General features: G+C 35.6%; 2 protein-coding genes across 2 annotated transcripts; one reads left to right on the top strand and one right to left on the bottom strand.

Moving 5' to 3' along the window:
• Positions 1-1,223: 1,223 nt before the first annotated feature.
• LOC103994339 (chitinase 2-like) lies at positions 1,224-1,874 on the bottom strand. The gene has a single exon (XM_065164319.1). It carries the CDS (start codon positions 1,818-1,820, stop codon positions 1,224-1,226), a length of 597 nt encoding a protein of 198 aa, XP_065020391.1. The 5' UTR covers positions 1,821-1,874.
• A 2,025-nt stretch (positions 1,875-3,899) lies between these two features.
• LOC103993868 (histone acetyltransferase GCN5) lies at positions 3,900-16,444 on the top strand. The gene is made up of 13 exons (XM_009414084.3): positions 3,900-4,588; positions 5,298-5,362; positions 5,517-5,597; positions 6,566-6,637; positions 8,888-9,056; positions 9,641-9,684; positions 9,966-10,065; positions 10,788-10,856; positions 11,819-11,873; positions 13,244-13,347; positions 14,198-14,291; positions 15,725-15,866; positions 15,964-16,444. The coding sequence occupies exons 1-13, from the start codon at positions 3,965-3,967 to the stop codon at positions 16,028-16,030; spliced, it is 1,686 nt and encodes a 561-aa protein (XP_009412359.2). The 5' UTR covers positions 3,900-3,964; the 3' UTR covers positions 16,031-16,444.
• The last annotated feature ends 271 nt before the right edge of the window (positions 16,445-16,715 follow it).

Below are 16,715 nucleotides of genomic sequence, written 5' to 3'. Positions count from 1 at the left end.
GGCGAAAGATTTATATATTTTATCAGAATCAACCTTTTATGTTAATAAGATGAGTATAAATGATGGTGCATTAATCTAGCATGCTAGACTTTGTCATATAAATTTTCTTAAATTGAAAATTATGATGTAGAAAAGTTTGATGAATAGTTTGATATATTCTCAGTAATGAAATTTGTGAATGATGTGAATACGACAAAGCATACATGAAATATTTTGATATATCACTTTCAAGATATAAATTTCCCTTGGAGTTTATTCATAGCGATGTAATGAGCCCTACTCAAAACACTATCTTATTTAGGTTTTTGTTATATACTTCTCTTTATTGATATTTTTACAAGGTTCACTTTGGTTTACTTTGTGAAGGAAAAATTAAAAGTTTTTCAAAATTTTAAAAATTCAAGTTAGTAGTTGAAAGTGCTCTTGAAAGAAAAATTAAAAGATTGTGCACCGACAGAGAGTTCACTTTTGATAGATTCTTCTCTTTTTACAAAGAATATGATATCAAAAGGCCTATTAGTTTCTGTGAGGGATTTGGTGCTATTTCTAGTTTACATGAGCTTATTCTTGAATTCAATCATCGTATGGATGTTGTACCTTTTGTACAAAGTCTAGTTAGAGATTTTAGTGGTCTTCTATCTAGTATTCTTGAATTCATTCTATCTAGATAGTGGTCTTCTATCTACAAAGTCAAGAGGTTTTTCAAATGGTCATAAAAGTTTTCGGATGGAGCAACTTAAATCAGGTAGATTTTTGGGTAGTATAAGAAATGATATAGATGGTAACATTCACAGGCACCCTGGATAACACTTTGGTCGGGATCGTATTTTTACATGTGATATCGTACTTTGTGGCAGTTATGGGTGTGACCTTGCAAATCAAGTTGGGTCTTATATCCAAAAGTATACTTTTAAAGGGGAGTGTTAAGAAGTTAAAGTATATTTTAAAAAATCATAAATTAATATTTTATATTTTAAATGAGATTAGATAGAGTTTTAGGGAAAAGGAATTCTTAGTTTAAAATATATCTTAGAAAATTTCAAATAAAATTAGATAAAATTGTAGAGATTAGACTCTTATATTTTACATATATAAATAGGTGGCATCTATATATAGATTAATAAAAGCCTCAAGTATTCAAGTTAAGTCTAAGAGTCATTATAGTGTTTTTCTTTTTAAGAAGTTCAATAAAAAAAAAATTTCCACCTTTGTTTCTTCTTGTTCTATTTGGTTTGATATTGGACTAATAGTATCTTGTTACTAAGAAAGGATTGCACTCGCATAACATTTGCGTAGAACTGGAAGTTGACATGGTCTATGACATTGGAGAACCTCGCCCAAAGTGCTTGGTGATGGCTCTGGACTTGTGCATCATCGAAAGGAGCTATGGAAGCGATCGAGATCACCCTATTATTCTCCAGGGTCGTCAGCGACTGCCCGATGCACTCTGCGAAGGCGTCGACGTCAAATTGGAAGTGCTCGTAGTCGTTGTCGATACTGTCGAGGTTATAGTCTTGGATGATGGAGGTGAGTGAAGAGACGACGTTGTTGACCCAAGAGTCAATAGAAGAAGGACTGAAGCAAGTCTGGCTGTCGGTCACGGTGTCTCCTCCCAAGATAAGAGCTACCTTCACGTTCCCATTGCTTTGTCTGATGGAAGAGAAGGCGAAGGGGGAGAGGCTAGTGCTATCCCAAAAGACGTTGAACTGTCCATCGGCGAGGGACGCGGAGGTGGTGTAGTCGATGGCGAAGGCAAGGATGAAGTGGGATTGTGCTCCAATGTATTCGCAGAAGAGCTGGGAGTTTTGGGCTATGGTCATAAGCTAGAGAAGAGGAAGAGCACGGACGAGAAAGGATGAGAAGAACAACTTGGAGACACCCATGGCTTAGCTCGCTGTGGTTGGAGATCGGGTTGATATAAACTTAGAATATACGCATATAAACTGTAATTATATGTGATTTTGTGAGTTTAATAATTGAAGTTAATCCAAGAGCGGTGTCGTCTTCTTCCGGACTCCGAAATTATTGGAAGAAGACCTTCAGAGTTTACGTACAAAGGACTTCAGAAGACAAAGTCCTTGATCGCGTTTGGATGATGTTGACCGCACCACCAAAAGTCCATGTCAAAATAGTTGGCCAACTTAGGCCCTTGTTGCCCAACATAGTTGGATCAGCACGAGACCGATGGTAGTGAGATGGAAAAGTCGAGCTTATTGCAGTGTGTTGACTCGATCGACTCTACTACTGAGAACAAAGAAGCGGTCTTGCATGATGCAGACTATGAAGAAAGGTTTGCTCGCTTGCTTGCATGAATAAGATCAAAGTTCGAATTAAATTAGATAAGATATATTATATATTTAATTTACTTTTGATATGATTATTAGTAAAAGATAAAAAGAGAAAAAAAAAGTGAGTTTAATTTTCTTTGTAGATCAGAATCATTGTTTCATTTGGATTTAAAGATGACATGCTTATAGATCAAATAAAAGTTTTCTAAAAAGCATCAAGAGATACATAATCATAATATTTGATATATCGTTATTTGATTTTAGTTTCTGACATAAATTTTTTTGGCATAAAAGTATAATTATAGTTTTTATACTATCAGAGCTATATTTTAAAATCAAATACCTTGTAAAAGTATATTGAATCTATTTTGTATTTAGATCTATTTGTTAACACATTTTAGTTATGAAAATGTGTTATTCGAATTTGATTATACGATAGTTAAACGATTTATCTATGTTATCGATATACTTTCTTATCTCATCTGTCTTGTTCGATCTTTAAATTTATTTATATTTCTCACTTGTTTACGATGCAAGTGGAACCACAATAAAAGTATATTATCTATATTTGTTTGTTTGGCAGGCTACAACTACAAAGCATCGTTGAGGATGATGGTTTTCGTTGGTTATCGACCTTGTCATAGGCAACAACGACAAAGATGGTAGCATTGCCGCTGTATGCAGTGACGATTGTTGTGTGTAGTAACCCAAGCAATGAAAGTGTAACATCGCTAAGTGTGACATTTGTCATTATGGACAATGGTTGCCTTTAAGTGGTGGTATTGTTGCTGCGATGGCTCGACAATGTCAGATGCATGCGGTAGCACATGAAGGTGGTGCTGCCCTTGATCAGTGTTGATGATGACGATGAAGATGGTCAAGGCAACGTTGGCAAATGATGTTGATGGTGGGTTGTCATGCGGCTTACGATTGCGCTATGTCGATGGCACACGATAACAAGTTAGTTGTAGACACATGCGTTGTCGATATGGGCTACCTAGTGACTACCCGATGGTCGTAAGGCTTGCTGGTCGACTACAAAGGAGATGTGTGACCAACGAGGGTCACGCGATGGTGATAGCTGTGTCCATGAGAATTATCACGTGTGGATGCAATGGAACATTGACGAGGGTTGGTTAGCAAGCAAGCACAACTATACACCACCATGACTATGGGGATTCTTTGCACTATTTGTGGAAGGATAGACAGTGTGTGCAACGAGACTATGGTAGAGATGTCACCATGACTATCGATCATCACGTGATATATATATATATATATATATATATATATATATATATTTGTATATATATATATATATTTGTATATATATATATATTTGTATATATATATATATATATTTGTATATATATATATATATTTGTATATATATATATATATTTGTATATATATATATATTTGTATATATATATATATATGTATATATATGTATATATTTGTATATATATGTATATACATACATGTATGTATATACATACACATATATATATACATATATATACAAATATATATATATATATACATATATATATATATATATATATATTATAAAATGATGAAACAGTAGCCTTTTGGCTCTTCGGAGTGGGGTAGTAAAAAGACCAGCAAACCCCCCGTCGGAACCCTTTTGACTCTTCGACTAAGCCCTAGAACCGATGGACGGCCACTCCGCCCCCGTCCGCTCCCGGAGCTCCCAATCTCCCTCCCCTTCCCACTCCGCCTCTGCCTCCGCCTCCAGCTCCGTCCACCACAAGCGCAAGTTCCCAGGTGCCGCCGCCACCGCCGCCCCAGCCCCTGCTCCTGCCCCCTTCGCGCTCTCCGACACCGGTGCCCTCACCTCCAACGACGACCTCGACAGCATCAGCGCGCGGGAGGAGGAGGAGGAGGACGATACCGAGGAGGAGGAGGAGGAGGCAGACGAGGACGAGGAGGAGGAGGAAGAGGAAGAGGAGGAGGACAATGACTCCATGCGGACCTTCACCGCCGCTCGCCTCGAGAACGCCAGTGCCCCCGGCGGATCCGGCAACCCCAGGAGCACCAAGCCCCCTAAAACCGAGAACCTGACCACCAAGGTCGAACCATCGGGGGTTGGGCTGTCGGCGCTGGGCAGCAAGGATGACCGTGGGAACGCTGGCCCGCCGGCCCAGCAGAACCCCTCATCCAATGTGAACTTGATGCCTGGGATCGTGGTCAAGGAGGAGACCGTGAAGAGTATTTTCACTGAGAACATACAGACTAGCGGGGCTTACATTGCCAGAGAGGAAGGGCTGAAAAGAGAGGTGAGTCCGCTCGTCCCTCTCCTTTTCTTGAATATTTCGAGAGATAGAGGAGTTTGTTTATTTCTTGAAAACTAAATCCACAGTATATCCGGAGCAAAGCACATCATTTCTTGAAAATCTTGACCAAGGGAGGACTACTTTCATCTCTTTTCTCGATAAATTCTTCTATCTTGTAATACAATACAAGCTTTGTTCCAATCTTCAGTTACTAAAAAACAGAAGATTATCATACTGGCTAATAGTAAAATTCTTGTGGTGTTTAGACAAATAGTACATAAAATTACTCTTTAGCACGTTCCAGAGAAACATGATTACTTCTGCCAAGTGTATCTTCGATGCACAAATTTAGCAAGGAAGCATCGGGTATGAAACCTCAAGTGATGTCTGTTGGTCTTGAGACTTGTTAGCATTTTTCATTATTTACATTCCAAATGACTCATGGAACAAAGACCACATATCATAATGTTATTTTTGGAGTCAATATCTCATATTTTTGAGGTCCACATTCATCAGTAATTTCAAAGACTTCCATTGCTTAAGTAAATAATTTTGATGCATCTTGGTGGCATATATAACAACTTGGTCGATCTGTTAGCTTTACAAGTTCATTGAAATTATTCAAGAAATTAACCTAGAAAGCATCACAAATTCTCAGTTTGGTTTACTAGTTCTTTGAAACATATTGATACAAAAATTAGTCCCTTTGCAGGAAGATGCTGGAAGGCTCAAATTTTTGTGCTATGCAAATGATGGAGTTGATGAACATATGATTTGGTATTGTTTTCATGTGTTTTTACATGATTTTCAAGAATAATTTCAATTTTTTTATATTATTAATATTGACTTGAATGTTAACCATGAAATATTTGAAAACTTAAGGTTTTTTTTTGTTGTAATTAATTATTCCTATCTACTTTGCACCCTTTAGGTTGATTGGATTGAAGAATATATTTGCCAGACAACTTCCTAATATGCCCAAGGAGTATATTGTTCGTCTTGTTATGGATAGGTAATCATCTAAGCTTTTGGATCATTTTGTAAAGTAGGAATTGAAATTTAATCTTAAGCTTCTAGTTTCCTCCTATGCTTTCAAATTCATGCATCTGGACAACTAAGATGTCTGTCTTCACTTTCTGCGACAGACTAAAATTGATGGTTTTTCTTGTATTTTTATGCATTAACTTGTCAGTTGATCCTTTCTGTATCTTCTTCTAGTTTGCTCCTATTAGCTACATAAATGGAAGTATAAAGAATTCTCTAGATTTATATATGTTTAGGTACATGAAACATGCATTTTAGTGCATCTCAATCGATCTGCCTGAATTTCAGATGGGTCAATTGTTTCAGAGTTGAATGTCCAGTGTGGATGTTAAACAACACTTTTTTGCAAGAACACTGATGATGATTGCATACTTTCTGTTGCATTTTTAAAGAGTTTCAGAATAAATCTAATAGAAAGCTCCTGCATCTTTTGGATCATTCCATAGAGATAGCAACACTAGATTCTCTGGTGACTAATCCTCCTAAAATTCATTTTCTTCACTGGTTTCAGAACCTGTATTCTCTAGCAAGGGTCTCATGGGCTGGTACAAAACAATCATGGGCTGAAGTTAATTGAAATAAGAATTTAGTTTTTGGGCCAAGCTTGAGTGGCATACACCTTTCGCTGGTGTGGTGTGTGCCGCTCGAGGCAAAGTGCACTTGACTTTTGGGTATCTGGCTCAGAGAACATTAGATAAAGCCAGGTGTAAACAAATTACAGTTTATTGCATAGCACCCCAACCATTTTTATTTCCATATAGCAATGATTTGCATTACCCGTTTTATTTTAAATCAAAATCATAGCAATGATTTGCATGGCCTTTGTGCTTGCTATTTGGTATTGATGTATTTGTCTTCTTAAACACAAACTTTGTCACTTATTTTGTTTATCTATTTGTATTTGCCTATATCATCTTTGTTTTTGTTATTTTGCAGAAGCCACAAGTCAATGATGGTTATCCGACATAATCAGGTAGTTGGTGGAATAACATATCGCCCCTATATCAGGTAAAGCAACCATATATCATAATCTGATCAATACAATGTCCTGCACTTGTAAAGGTTTGAACTTATTACTAATATTGTGTAATCCATATTTGCAATTTTATATGAAAATAAATTGGATGATAACGTTTGTGTTTCCTGACTTTATAGCTGTTGTTCACCAGTAATTTATATGTCATGCTAGGCAGTTCTTATTGGTTGAAATTTTATGATAAAAATGAAAAATTGAGGTTTCTCCAAGAATGGCTTTTCTGGTCACTGTTTTCTTAAACAATCTTGTACATTATGTTATTGTTTTAGCTTGGTGCCATAATCAATCACTCATCTTTAAATCCCTAAAATGGACTTGATATTGGGAACCTATTGTTGCTTAAATATAAATGTATGGAGAGTTGTTTAATTATTCTACAGTAGGCATGATATTGTGCTAATATAGGTTATTGAAATTCTTACCCATTCAATGCTCTAATGACATGCTTTTCATATTGTAGCCCTCTTACTGCTGATAGTCGAGCATTAATACCTTCCACTGCTGTATGTGGGTCGATTACCTCTTGTGAAATCCTGCTTTGATGATTTCTCATTTGTTGATGATAGGAACTTTGCTCCATATTTCTTTAGATGGGGTATATATCCAAATGAATCATTCACACCTTTGTTTTGCTGAATATTTAACAGCTATTTGTAAACCAGTGATTTTTTAATGCTGTCTTCCTTTTATGATCATTTCCAACTAGAGGATGTCAGTTGTTGGTTTAGGAGCATTTAATTACTCAGTGATCAATCCGAGTAGACCTCTACAGTCTACCCATTACAGATTTGATCTGTTTTTCCTCTTCACAACCTTTGGCTTAACTGCTCACATCATGATCTTTATGGAGCTGGGGTTACTAGAGACTATTATTGGATGATAGGTGAAGCATGGCTATCTTTTTTGCCCTAGAATGATAGGTGAGACTAATATTGAAATTAAGGTTTGTTTTTTGGGGTTGATTCAAATGCGGTCTTGAATGACTCTGTTTTGTCTGTGGCTGTGATGAAACTTGTTGGCATGTGCCTTATCAGCACCATGTCAACATATCCATGGTGGCAGGGAAAACGAGAGACTTAAGTGGGAAGAGTAGGGAAAAACCCTAGTGAGCTTGACATCAGATACTGCCTAACGTGCGTTACCGTCAGTGCTTTCTCACCAAGGTGAAACACTTGGGATTATGCATAAAAGCAGCTAAAAAAAACTCAGTCAGTCTCTATGATATCAGGAAGAAGAAAATGTAAAGTAACTATTTTGGGTTTTATTTATATACTCTTTATTAATGGAAAAAATATAAGACATATGTGCACTTCTACCCCATGGCATAATATCAATAGTCGGCTTTGGGTCATAATGTGTAGTAGTTCATGCCTGAGATAGGCCCTTTCACGCCCGTATTAAGTATTGGGAAGGAAGAGTAGTAGCTAACTGGAGCCTCAAAAGACGTCCACATCAATAGTAAAGAGTTCACACAAGTATAGGTTGCTACTTATTTATGTAATAGCTATTTTTTGGGTGAATATCCTGATGCATCAATCCAATTTGATCAGTTCTAATCCTGACCATAGGTTCCATTGAATCTGGGCCATTTAGTTTTTAGTGATTGTTGGTTCCTATTAGTTCTGATGGTACATTGCTGCAAGACTACCCGATGTTGACATGTATCTTCACCATCCTCCTTCTAAATATCATTATATTGCTTTATGCTTTTCTTTTTCCCCTGCTTTTTTTACCAAGAATATGTAACTGTAGGGAAGGTTGTAGTTTAGTCACACAACAATATTAATTTATTTTTGACATATTTATAATATTAGGAAAACATGTAATTGCAGGCATCTTTAAGCTCAACAATTTACATGTGATTTTCTATTTTGTGCTGTTGCCTGTGACTGTAAACAACTAAACATATTGTTTCCTTTGCCCTGCTTTCTTGTTTCTCTGAATTCTTTTCCACTTCAAACTCTGGTACATTTCACCTGGAACAATTTTATATTATACATGCATGTATGTTCATGTTCTATAAACGTGTTCATGCAGGTATGCATTTATAAGCACATGTAGATGCTCAGCATCATGACTTTCATAATAAAATAACTTCCTCAACATGTTTGAAGCCATGAAAACTTTGTTTTGTCCAACTTGTCATGCTTCTATCCTGTTCCGATGGCATTTTCATCACAATATTGAACATTTTCTAATAATTTGGATTTAATCGCTTGCAGTCAAAGATTTGGGGAAATTGCTTTCTGTGCAATCACAGCAGATGAGCAAGTCAAGGGCTATGGCACAAGACTTATGAATCACTTAAAACAGCATGCTCGTGATGTTGATGGGCTAGCTTATTTTCTAACTTATGCTGATAATAATGCTGTTGGCTATTTTATTAAGCAGGTTGGTTCTATCAAAGTTTTATCCTGTCCCACATTTCTGCATTAGGCTATTGATAATGTTTACCTTCAATAATTATGTCATTAGACTATTTGATGATAGTTGTTTTGTAATCTGCTTCTTTTATTTTCTAAACATGCTAATCGTATAATGTCCCAAAACACGGGCGAATATCTTCTCTAGTCTGTGACTGATGAACTTTCATAGTCATTTAGGTGAGCAAAATGAGGAAATTTATTTATTCCCATCTACAATGTCCCGTCCTGTGATTTTGGTTTCTTTGTTCGGTGTGGTGAATCTTACTCTTAGAAATCTAATTCTGCTTCACATTTCTTTTTTTTTTTCTGATTCTTTAATTACTGATTGTGTCCACATAGCTGTAGCAATTTAGTGAAATTTTGTACTGGTAAGAAATACTCAATTTGTTCTCATGGACAGTGGTTTATTCACACTATGGAATTTAGCTTGCTACCATATCCGCTTGTGCAAGATGATTCCCTAAAAGGAAAACTTAACATGCTTGTCATATAGCTCTGGCCCATTTTTCTGGTCAGAATTTTTTGACTGTTGTGAATTGATGTTGTTAGGGCTTCACAAAGGAGATCACTTTGGAGAAAGAAAGATGGCAAGGGTATGGATGTTTTGACATTATCAATTTCACGAGATTCAAATTTCTTGTATTTTTGAGAGCTTGAGGTTGTAATGCCCTCAATTTTCCCTTTCCTTTATGAATTTTGCTGCATGAAGTGTTGAACTTTCCTCCTTGCTGTTTATTTCACTTTCTGACCAATTTTTGTTATATTATACTTGAGGAATGTGTTTATTAGAAACCATGTTGCTTTATATATTCTCCAAATGTCATTTGAAATTTTTTTTATTACATTAAATTATCTATTCACCTTGTACATGAAGATATATCAAGGACTATGATGGAGGTATTCTTATGGAGTGCAAAATAGACCCGAAGCTTCCATACATTGATCTGGCTACAATGATTCGGCGACAACGACAGGTAAAGTGACAAATGCTTCTCTGCAGCTGTTGGTTTTCATGTAAGGCAATTAAGTATTTTGGTCGTGTTATTTAGAAAAGGACTAAGAGATTATTTGAGATGTTCGTCGGTTTCTTTGGGATACTGGTACAAAATGGAATCCAGAAGAAAATGTATATCACTGTAGTACCTACCTAGGATCTTTTTATCTTATTTATTTAGCACTTCATTGAGCTTGGGCGATTGGAAAGGTTAGCCTTGTCTTTATTAAGCATTAACAACAAGGATTAAGGGTTAAAAAATTCAAACTACATTTTGAATATAGTTAGTGATAGAAAGCCGGGATGGGTATGCATACTATGTAAATTAGAAATGAATCTAATCTATGTTGAACTTGTTATATCAATATCCAAGTTAAGTTATTTGCTACTTGCAGTTAGATTTCATTTTTACGGAATGTATGTGTAATAGGCTCCTGAAATATTAAGGGGTGGGTCTTAAGCACAACTGTGAGGTTGTTCTAATTTGATATGTGTGTTACAGCACTAAATAATGTCACTAAGCTCAAGCCTCATGCACTGAGCTGCCCTTCATTTATGTCATGTATATCAATAAGATTCTTAGGTTCAGACTTTTGATTTTTGTAACTCTATGAGAATTTTTTCTACTTGTTTTTGTTGGGTATTTACTAAATATTGATTGTGGAATCACTTGAATGTGCATTTCTCGTTTTGAGTTTGCAGGCAATAGATGAGAAAATAAGAGAACTTTCAAATTGTCACATTGTTTATCAAGGAATCGACTTCCAAAAGGTCTGATGTCATCTGTACATATAGATTTTGATGTTATCCTGTATTTTCACTTTAGCAACCAAAATTTGAAATGTTGTCTGCTTATGTTAGTATAGACATTAATATATGACCTAGTGTACATCCTTTCCAAATGGTAGGTTGCAAATAATTTGTATTCACAAATTTGGATAATTGGTACATATTGTGTGTTATGCCTTCTTATCCATAGTTTAAAGTGGTCATTGCTGATTTTTTGAACTGGTTGACTAGAGCTGCGGTTATTGAATAAACCTGATGAGATCATGCATTGTTTTTGACTGCTAACTTGAAACCTTTATGTTAAGGGTTGATAATACTCCTGCATAACTTCAGTTGCTTATTTATAGGTCTCTTCAGGAAATCCATTATATGTGTTCGAATAACATAAAGAAACAAACTTCCATAAGTTTTATAGTGTGTATCTTGATATCTTAAACAAGATCCATCATCAAGGTACACAATATTTTGTTAGATTAGAAAAATGAGATCATGAGAACTTTCCACTATGGCCTTTGGCATATACATTTGTTCGTCTGGATGCATGTAGATTGAGAATGAAAAAAAGGGATAGAATTGCATTTGTAATTTCTAATTTCTGTTAGCACATGTTAACATTAGACATATAGTGCATTTGCACAAATAAAAAATATAACTTCTGTCATGTTTCAAGGACTTGAACATTTAGTTTCTTAGAATATAAGACCTACAGGTATGACCATTGAATTGCCATTATCTGGTGATAATGGTTCTTTGATTATACAAATAACGTTGGAACCAGAATTCTCCTTTGAAGTTTACCAATATGCAGTCATCTAACTACCCAAATTGACTGACTGAAAGTTTGCTCCATATGTTTTCTGGACTGTATAGGTTTCCCATATTAATTAACGTCTTGTATGCTTAAGCTATATTTATGTCTGATCAACATCTTTTGTCCTGTTCAGAAAGAAGCTGGCATTCCAAGAAAACCAATTAAAGTGGAAGACATTCCTGGTCTGAGTAAGTGTATTTACTACTGACTTCATCTTTTGATCATCTTTTCTTCTAAAATATCAACTAGGAACTAAAGGTCACTTCTGTCAAAGGTAATTGCATAATTTTTTAATGTAATTGAACTAATTCAAAATAGTAAAAGAAACTCAATACAGTTCTACTGTTTGCAGCTTTCTTGAGAGAGCATTTTATATAGAACTTTAAACATACACACACACACACACACACACATATACACCCACACACATACAACACTGTTGTTCATGTATCATTTATTTTTGTTTTGCAGCTTCCTCATTAGTTTCAACAATGAAGCAGTCTTCTTAACTCACTAGAGGCTTTCTATGCATAAGCTAATCATGATCACTCAATGATTACCTATATGATATGTATTTTGTCCAAATACAAAGTCTTAAAAAAGTTCTACACTTTTTGCTGACTGATCCGGCAAAATGAGTTTTCTGGATTCACATACAAGTGCTGAAAAATGTTTTGCAAGTAACCTGTACAAACTCATGCCATTGTGGTTGGTCCAACATGTGTGTTAGTAGCGACACTGGGTCTCCCAAAGGACATTTACAAGTGAAGTGATATATCTAAAGTATAATCTGAGGAAAAATAATAAATGCCTTGAAGACATTTGGTTGCCAGGGTCAATCTACAAAATCTAACACATTTCTAGAAAAGGTAGCAGTAGGCACATTAATTTACAAAACCCTGCACCTCAAAAGAAAAAAAAAATATTTACCACCTTTTTCTGCTGATGGCTTCTTGCTTATTAAGGTAGTGGACTACTGTATCTTCCTACTGACACTTCAGCAAAATGCTGTTACTTTTCTTTTGTTTGTGTGAATAAGCTTCCTTTGTATATCATGAGTATTTCCTGTGCCTTGAGAAATCATTTACAACAGCCGAAGACCCAAGTTACTATGTAAGTGCATTCGAGATAAGATAGCCTACTAGACAAACGTGTGCACTACTAACATTTCAGTATCTGTTTTCTTAATTTTAAAAAGTTATGAATCTTAGTTTTAAAATTCTGCTTAAAATAATTTCACCAAAAAGAGTAGCTTTTTTGTAGTTGTATGTGATGCTGAAATTTTAGTGATTATTATTGACAAAATGCATAACTGACGTCAAAAGGATGTTCAAATGTCAGAGATATTTTTGCATCTGAATGCAATTTTTAGCTTGATTCTTTTTTCTCTGTTAATAGGTTAGATTATAGGTAATGTCTTCTGAGTACAAAGTTCTAGAAGCTGTGTGGTGTCATACCAGCATGCATAGGATACATAGCAATTGATCTAGGTTATAGTTATGTATTTTCTTTTCTTGGTTCTGTTGTCATGAAAATTTCTACTTTCTGTAATATATAGAGGATGCCGGTTGGACACCAGATCAATGGGGCCACTCAAAATTTAAGACAACAAATGCTACAGAGCGCCAGCAGCTTAATAACTTCATGCGTAACCTTTTAAAGGTAAGTTCAATGTTTTAGATCTTTGCTAGTCCTGCTATTTTCTGCTTAATTAAGTTTATCATGCTGGAATCGATCGTTCAACAATCTACGTGGAAATCAGTATCTCATATATAAAGCATGAATATGAAAACAATAATCACTGCTGTGAAGAATAATCTGTCCTCTGCACCACAAGCTTATACACGTGTGCCCATTCTCCACTGTTCTAGAGAATGGTGCATGGTTCAGTTTAAGTTATAAATACAGTTCTTGTTGTTAGCATTGAACTCTATTTGGTGGTTGCCCATTCTCCACTATCCTAGAGAATGGTGCATGGTTCAGTTTAGGTTATAAACACAGTTCTTGTTATTAGCATTGAACTCTATTTATTGGTTGCCAAAACAAAGGAAAAGCCTTGTTCTTTCAACTTGGATTTCCTTTTCGTGACACTACTGTTGTGTTAGTTGAGGTTATTCCTTTGACCATATTGGGTCTGTTGATCTCTTTTTCCATTATAATTATATGTGTATTGTGTGACATGATTCCAGAATATAACCTTTAGAAGTTTTAACATTTATTTTATATGATTTATGCATTTCTATTTTGTTCAAGATTGTAACAATGGTTGTTGCTAGAAAATTCATCTTAGACAGTTAAAATTCTTGATTATGGGGAACTAAGAAAACAGTTCTGTTACATATTACATATAGAACTGCTGCCTATTCTTATACCTTAGATCGTCTGTAAATGAAGGCAATCAATACATACAGAGATTCACGATAATGATTCTGTGCTTTCAGATACTTATGTTATATGCTAATGTAATACCCTATTATATACTAATGTGATACCATTATTGACTCTCTGACAGCTCATGTTTGAACATCCTGATGCTTGGCCATTCAAGGAACCAGTAGATGCACGTGAGGTTCCTGATTATTATGATATCATAAAAGATCCTATGGGTAAGTATGCAAGAAATATTGATATTGTTCCAAAGTCTAATTAAATATTTCTTTTTCTGGTACCTTCCATATATATGGGTGATTTTCTTTTCTGTTAACTTTTGTTAAAGAAATAATCAAGATTCCTAGCCTCTAAATGATTTAATTACTGTCTTAATTTAGACAAACAATTTTGCTCTATGCCATGTGTTACGAAGATAATAGATATTCATGTGAACTCGTTTATAGTTGCTTGACGAAAGAAAGAAATGCCTAGTTTTTGTTTAGAAAGATTTGTGTTCTATTGGCTCATATGCATTAGTGGTTCTTTTTGTGCAATGTTGTTTTATGGTGTGGTATGACATGAGGCTTACCAAGGCTCTATTTTTTTCTGCTCACCTCATGCAGATAAATCATCAGATGGATCGCTTTGACTTTATTTTATTAGAATTTGTCCAGTAATTGGGCTAAGATAAACTAACAAAAGGACAATTTCCCTCCATTTCTGCTTGTGAGTTCTGTGGTTACTGTGTCAACAGCATGCTGATTAGGATGCTGCAGTAAACTTTTGACTGTTTGAATGGAAGAGGCTAGGTTACCATGTTGGGGATAAAAATGGCTGGTTCATTCATACATGGATTTCCAAAAATCTTGATGTAGTGAACCATGCAGCGGCAGCTATTTGATATAAGAGAAGTTTGGTGTTGGATCAATAACAGAGGTCTAGGTTGGGATTAAATTGTATATCTCTTTAGGTGGTGCTGGCAGCAAGTTGACATATTGAAAAGGAGTTCTTTGCATTACTCGAGGAAAACAAAGTGTTCAAATAGATGAAGTTTCACATATGTAGATACCAAAGACGAATACTTCAAGGAACTCTACATTAAACTTTGGGCGAATCCTAGGTTGATGCTTGATATTGGGCAACTTAAATTGTTTAGTAACAGATCAATCCGTGTCCACATACTCTTCTTTTTTATCTAATTGTAGATGAGAGAAAATCTGAAATCCTATGCCCCATATTTTCAATTAGATTGCATGATCATTATTAATTTCTTAATGAAATGAGTTCATAGGAAATCATGCGGATCGATGTTTTTCTTTCCAATCAAGCACAGCTGGCAATGTTTGAGTAGTTAGCTTAATGCCCTATTTAATGTTGATATCAGATCAGAGATTGGGTTCTTGAAACAACATGCTTATATCTATAATGATTAAGTCTCTTTTATGTGTCAGACTATGTTGAGCATTTGTTCATTTAGTTTGATTCATTAACTTACTGGACCGGAGAAGTGAAAATTGTTGTAGTTATGCTGCATTGGAAGGACGTTGCTTTTTTTTTTTTTTTTTAATTTCCCTTCTCTCTATATTTAGGTTATTTTTTAACATCAGATCTTTCAGTTTAAGAAGTTCTCTCCTGAAATTTTGACTGATATAAATTTTTTGTCTTCCAGATCTAAGGACCATGTCTAAGAGATTAGAGTCAGAACAGTACTACGTCACTTTCGAGATGTTTGTGGCCGATGTGAAAAGAATGTGCGCAAATGCACGCACCTACAACTCCCCCGAGACAATATATTATAAGTGCGCAAATAGGTGTGTTTTCCTCGTCAAATCCTAAATCTTGTAACTGATACCTATAAATATAGATTTGCCTGTGTGATTCATGTCATTTTCTTGTTGTCCGCATCAGGCTCGAGAACTTCTTCACAAGCAAGGCGCAGGCTTACCTTCTGCAAATTTCAAACAAGAGCTCGTAACAGCGTGCACCACAACTGTGGCTGATCCAATTGCTGATGTAGGAGCGCTACTGTCTGTACAAATCATGAAAAGAGTTAGAGAGTAGTCAGAGAATTGGTAGAAGAGAGGTGGGAGAATGGACTTGAAATCCAAAGCATTCTGAAAGCTTTACTGTATGACTAATTGAAATGTAAATAATCCGACTAGGTTTCCTAAACCACTCATCTCTACTTTGTCATGGGATTTATCTGCTCCACCAAATCCCCTGTAGCAAACTTTTGAAGCTTGAGAGTGTCGTCATACACGGATCTTATCATTGGTCGTAGTTGTACTCAGGTAACTTGAGTGTCATATTTTGTAATTTATAACTGTTCTGATACAGTTAATTTTTGATCATCTTGAAGGAAATCATTGCAAGCTAGCATTCATTTCGAGTTCTTGAGTTGATAAGGTGGCACATAGGCTTACCTTCTGCAAATCTCAGATACGCATCACAGTGAGCCTTACCGTCGCCTTGTTGTTGTTGTTGAGTGGACAAGGAAACATGGTTCTCAAATACTCTTTCAGAATTCAGTGGTAATCAAACAGGGATTCTGGCCATTCTTCAAATACTCTTTCAGACTCCCTCCGTCGCCTTCCACGTTACTCTATTGCACCGCCATCCTTCACATCTCTTTGTTGCTGCATGCAACACTTCTTCCTCTT

Source organism: Musa acuminata, chromosome BXJ3-8 (assembly GCF_036884655.1).
Source record: "Musa acuminata AAA Group cultivar baxijiao chromosome BXJ3-8, Cavendish_Baxijiao_AAA, whole genome shotgun sequence".
Taxonomy (NCBI): domain Eukaryota; kingdom Viridiplantae; phylum Streptophyta; class Magnoliopsida; order Zingiberales; family Musaceae; genus Musa; species Musa acuminata.
Note: the sequence above shows the minus strand (reverse complement) of the source record. Positions and strands in the feature narration are given on the sequence as shown.

Bases quoted from the DNA above. Each gene is read 5' to 3' on its own strand.
- LOC103993868 (XM_009414084.3), top strand. From the start codon at position 3,965: ATGGACGGCCACTCCGCCCCCGTCCGCTCCCGGAGCTCCCAATCTCCC. The intron at 5,363-5,516 runs GTATTGTTTTCA...TGCACCCTTTAG, and splicing joins GTTGATGAACATATGATTTG to GTTGATTGGATTGAAGAATA. The intron at 9,057-9,640 runs GTTGGTTCTATC...TGATGTTGTTAG, and splicing joins TTGGCTATTTTATTAAGCAG to GGCTTCACAAAGGAGATCAC.
- LOC103994339 (XM_065164319.1), bottom strand. From the start codon at position 1,820: ATGACCATAGCCCAAAACTCCCAGCTCTTCTGCGAATACATTGGAGCA.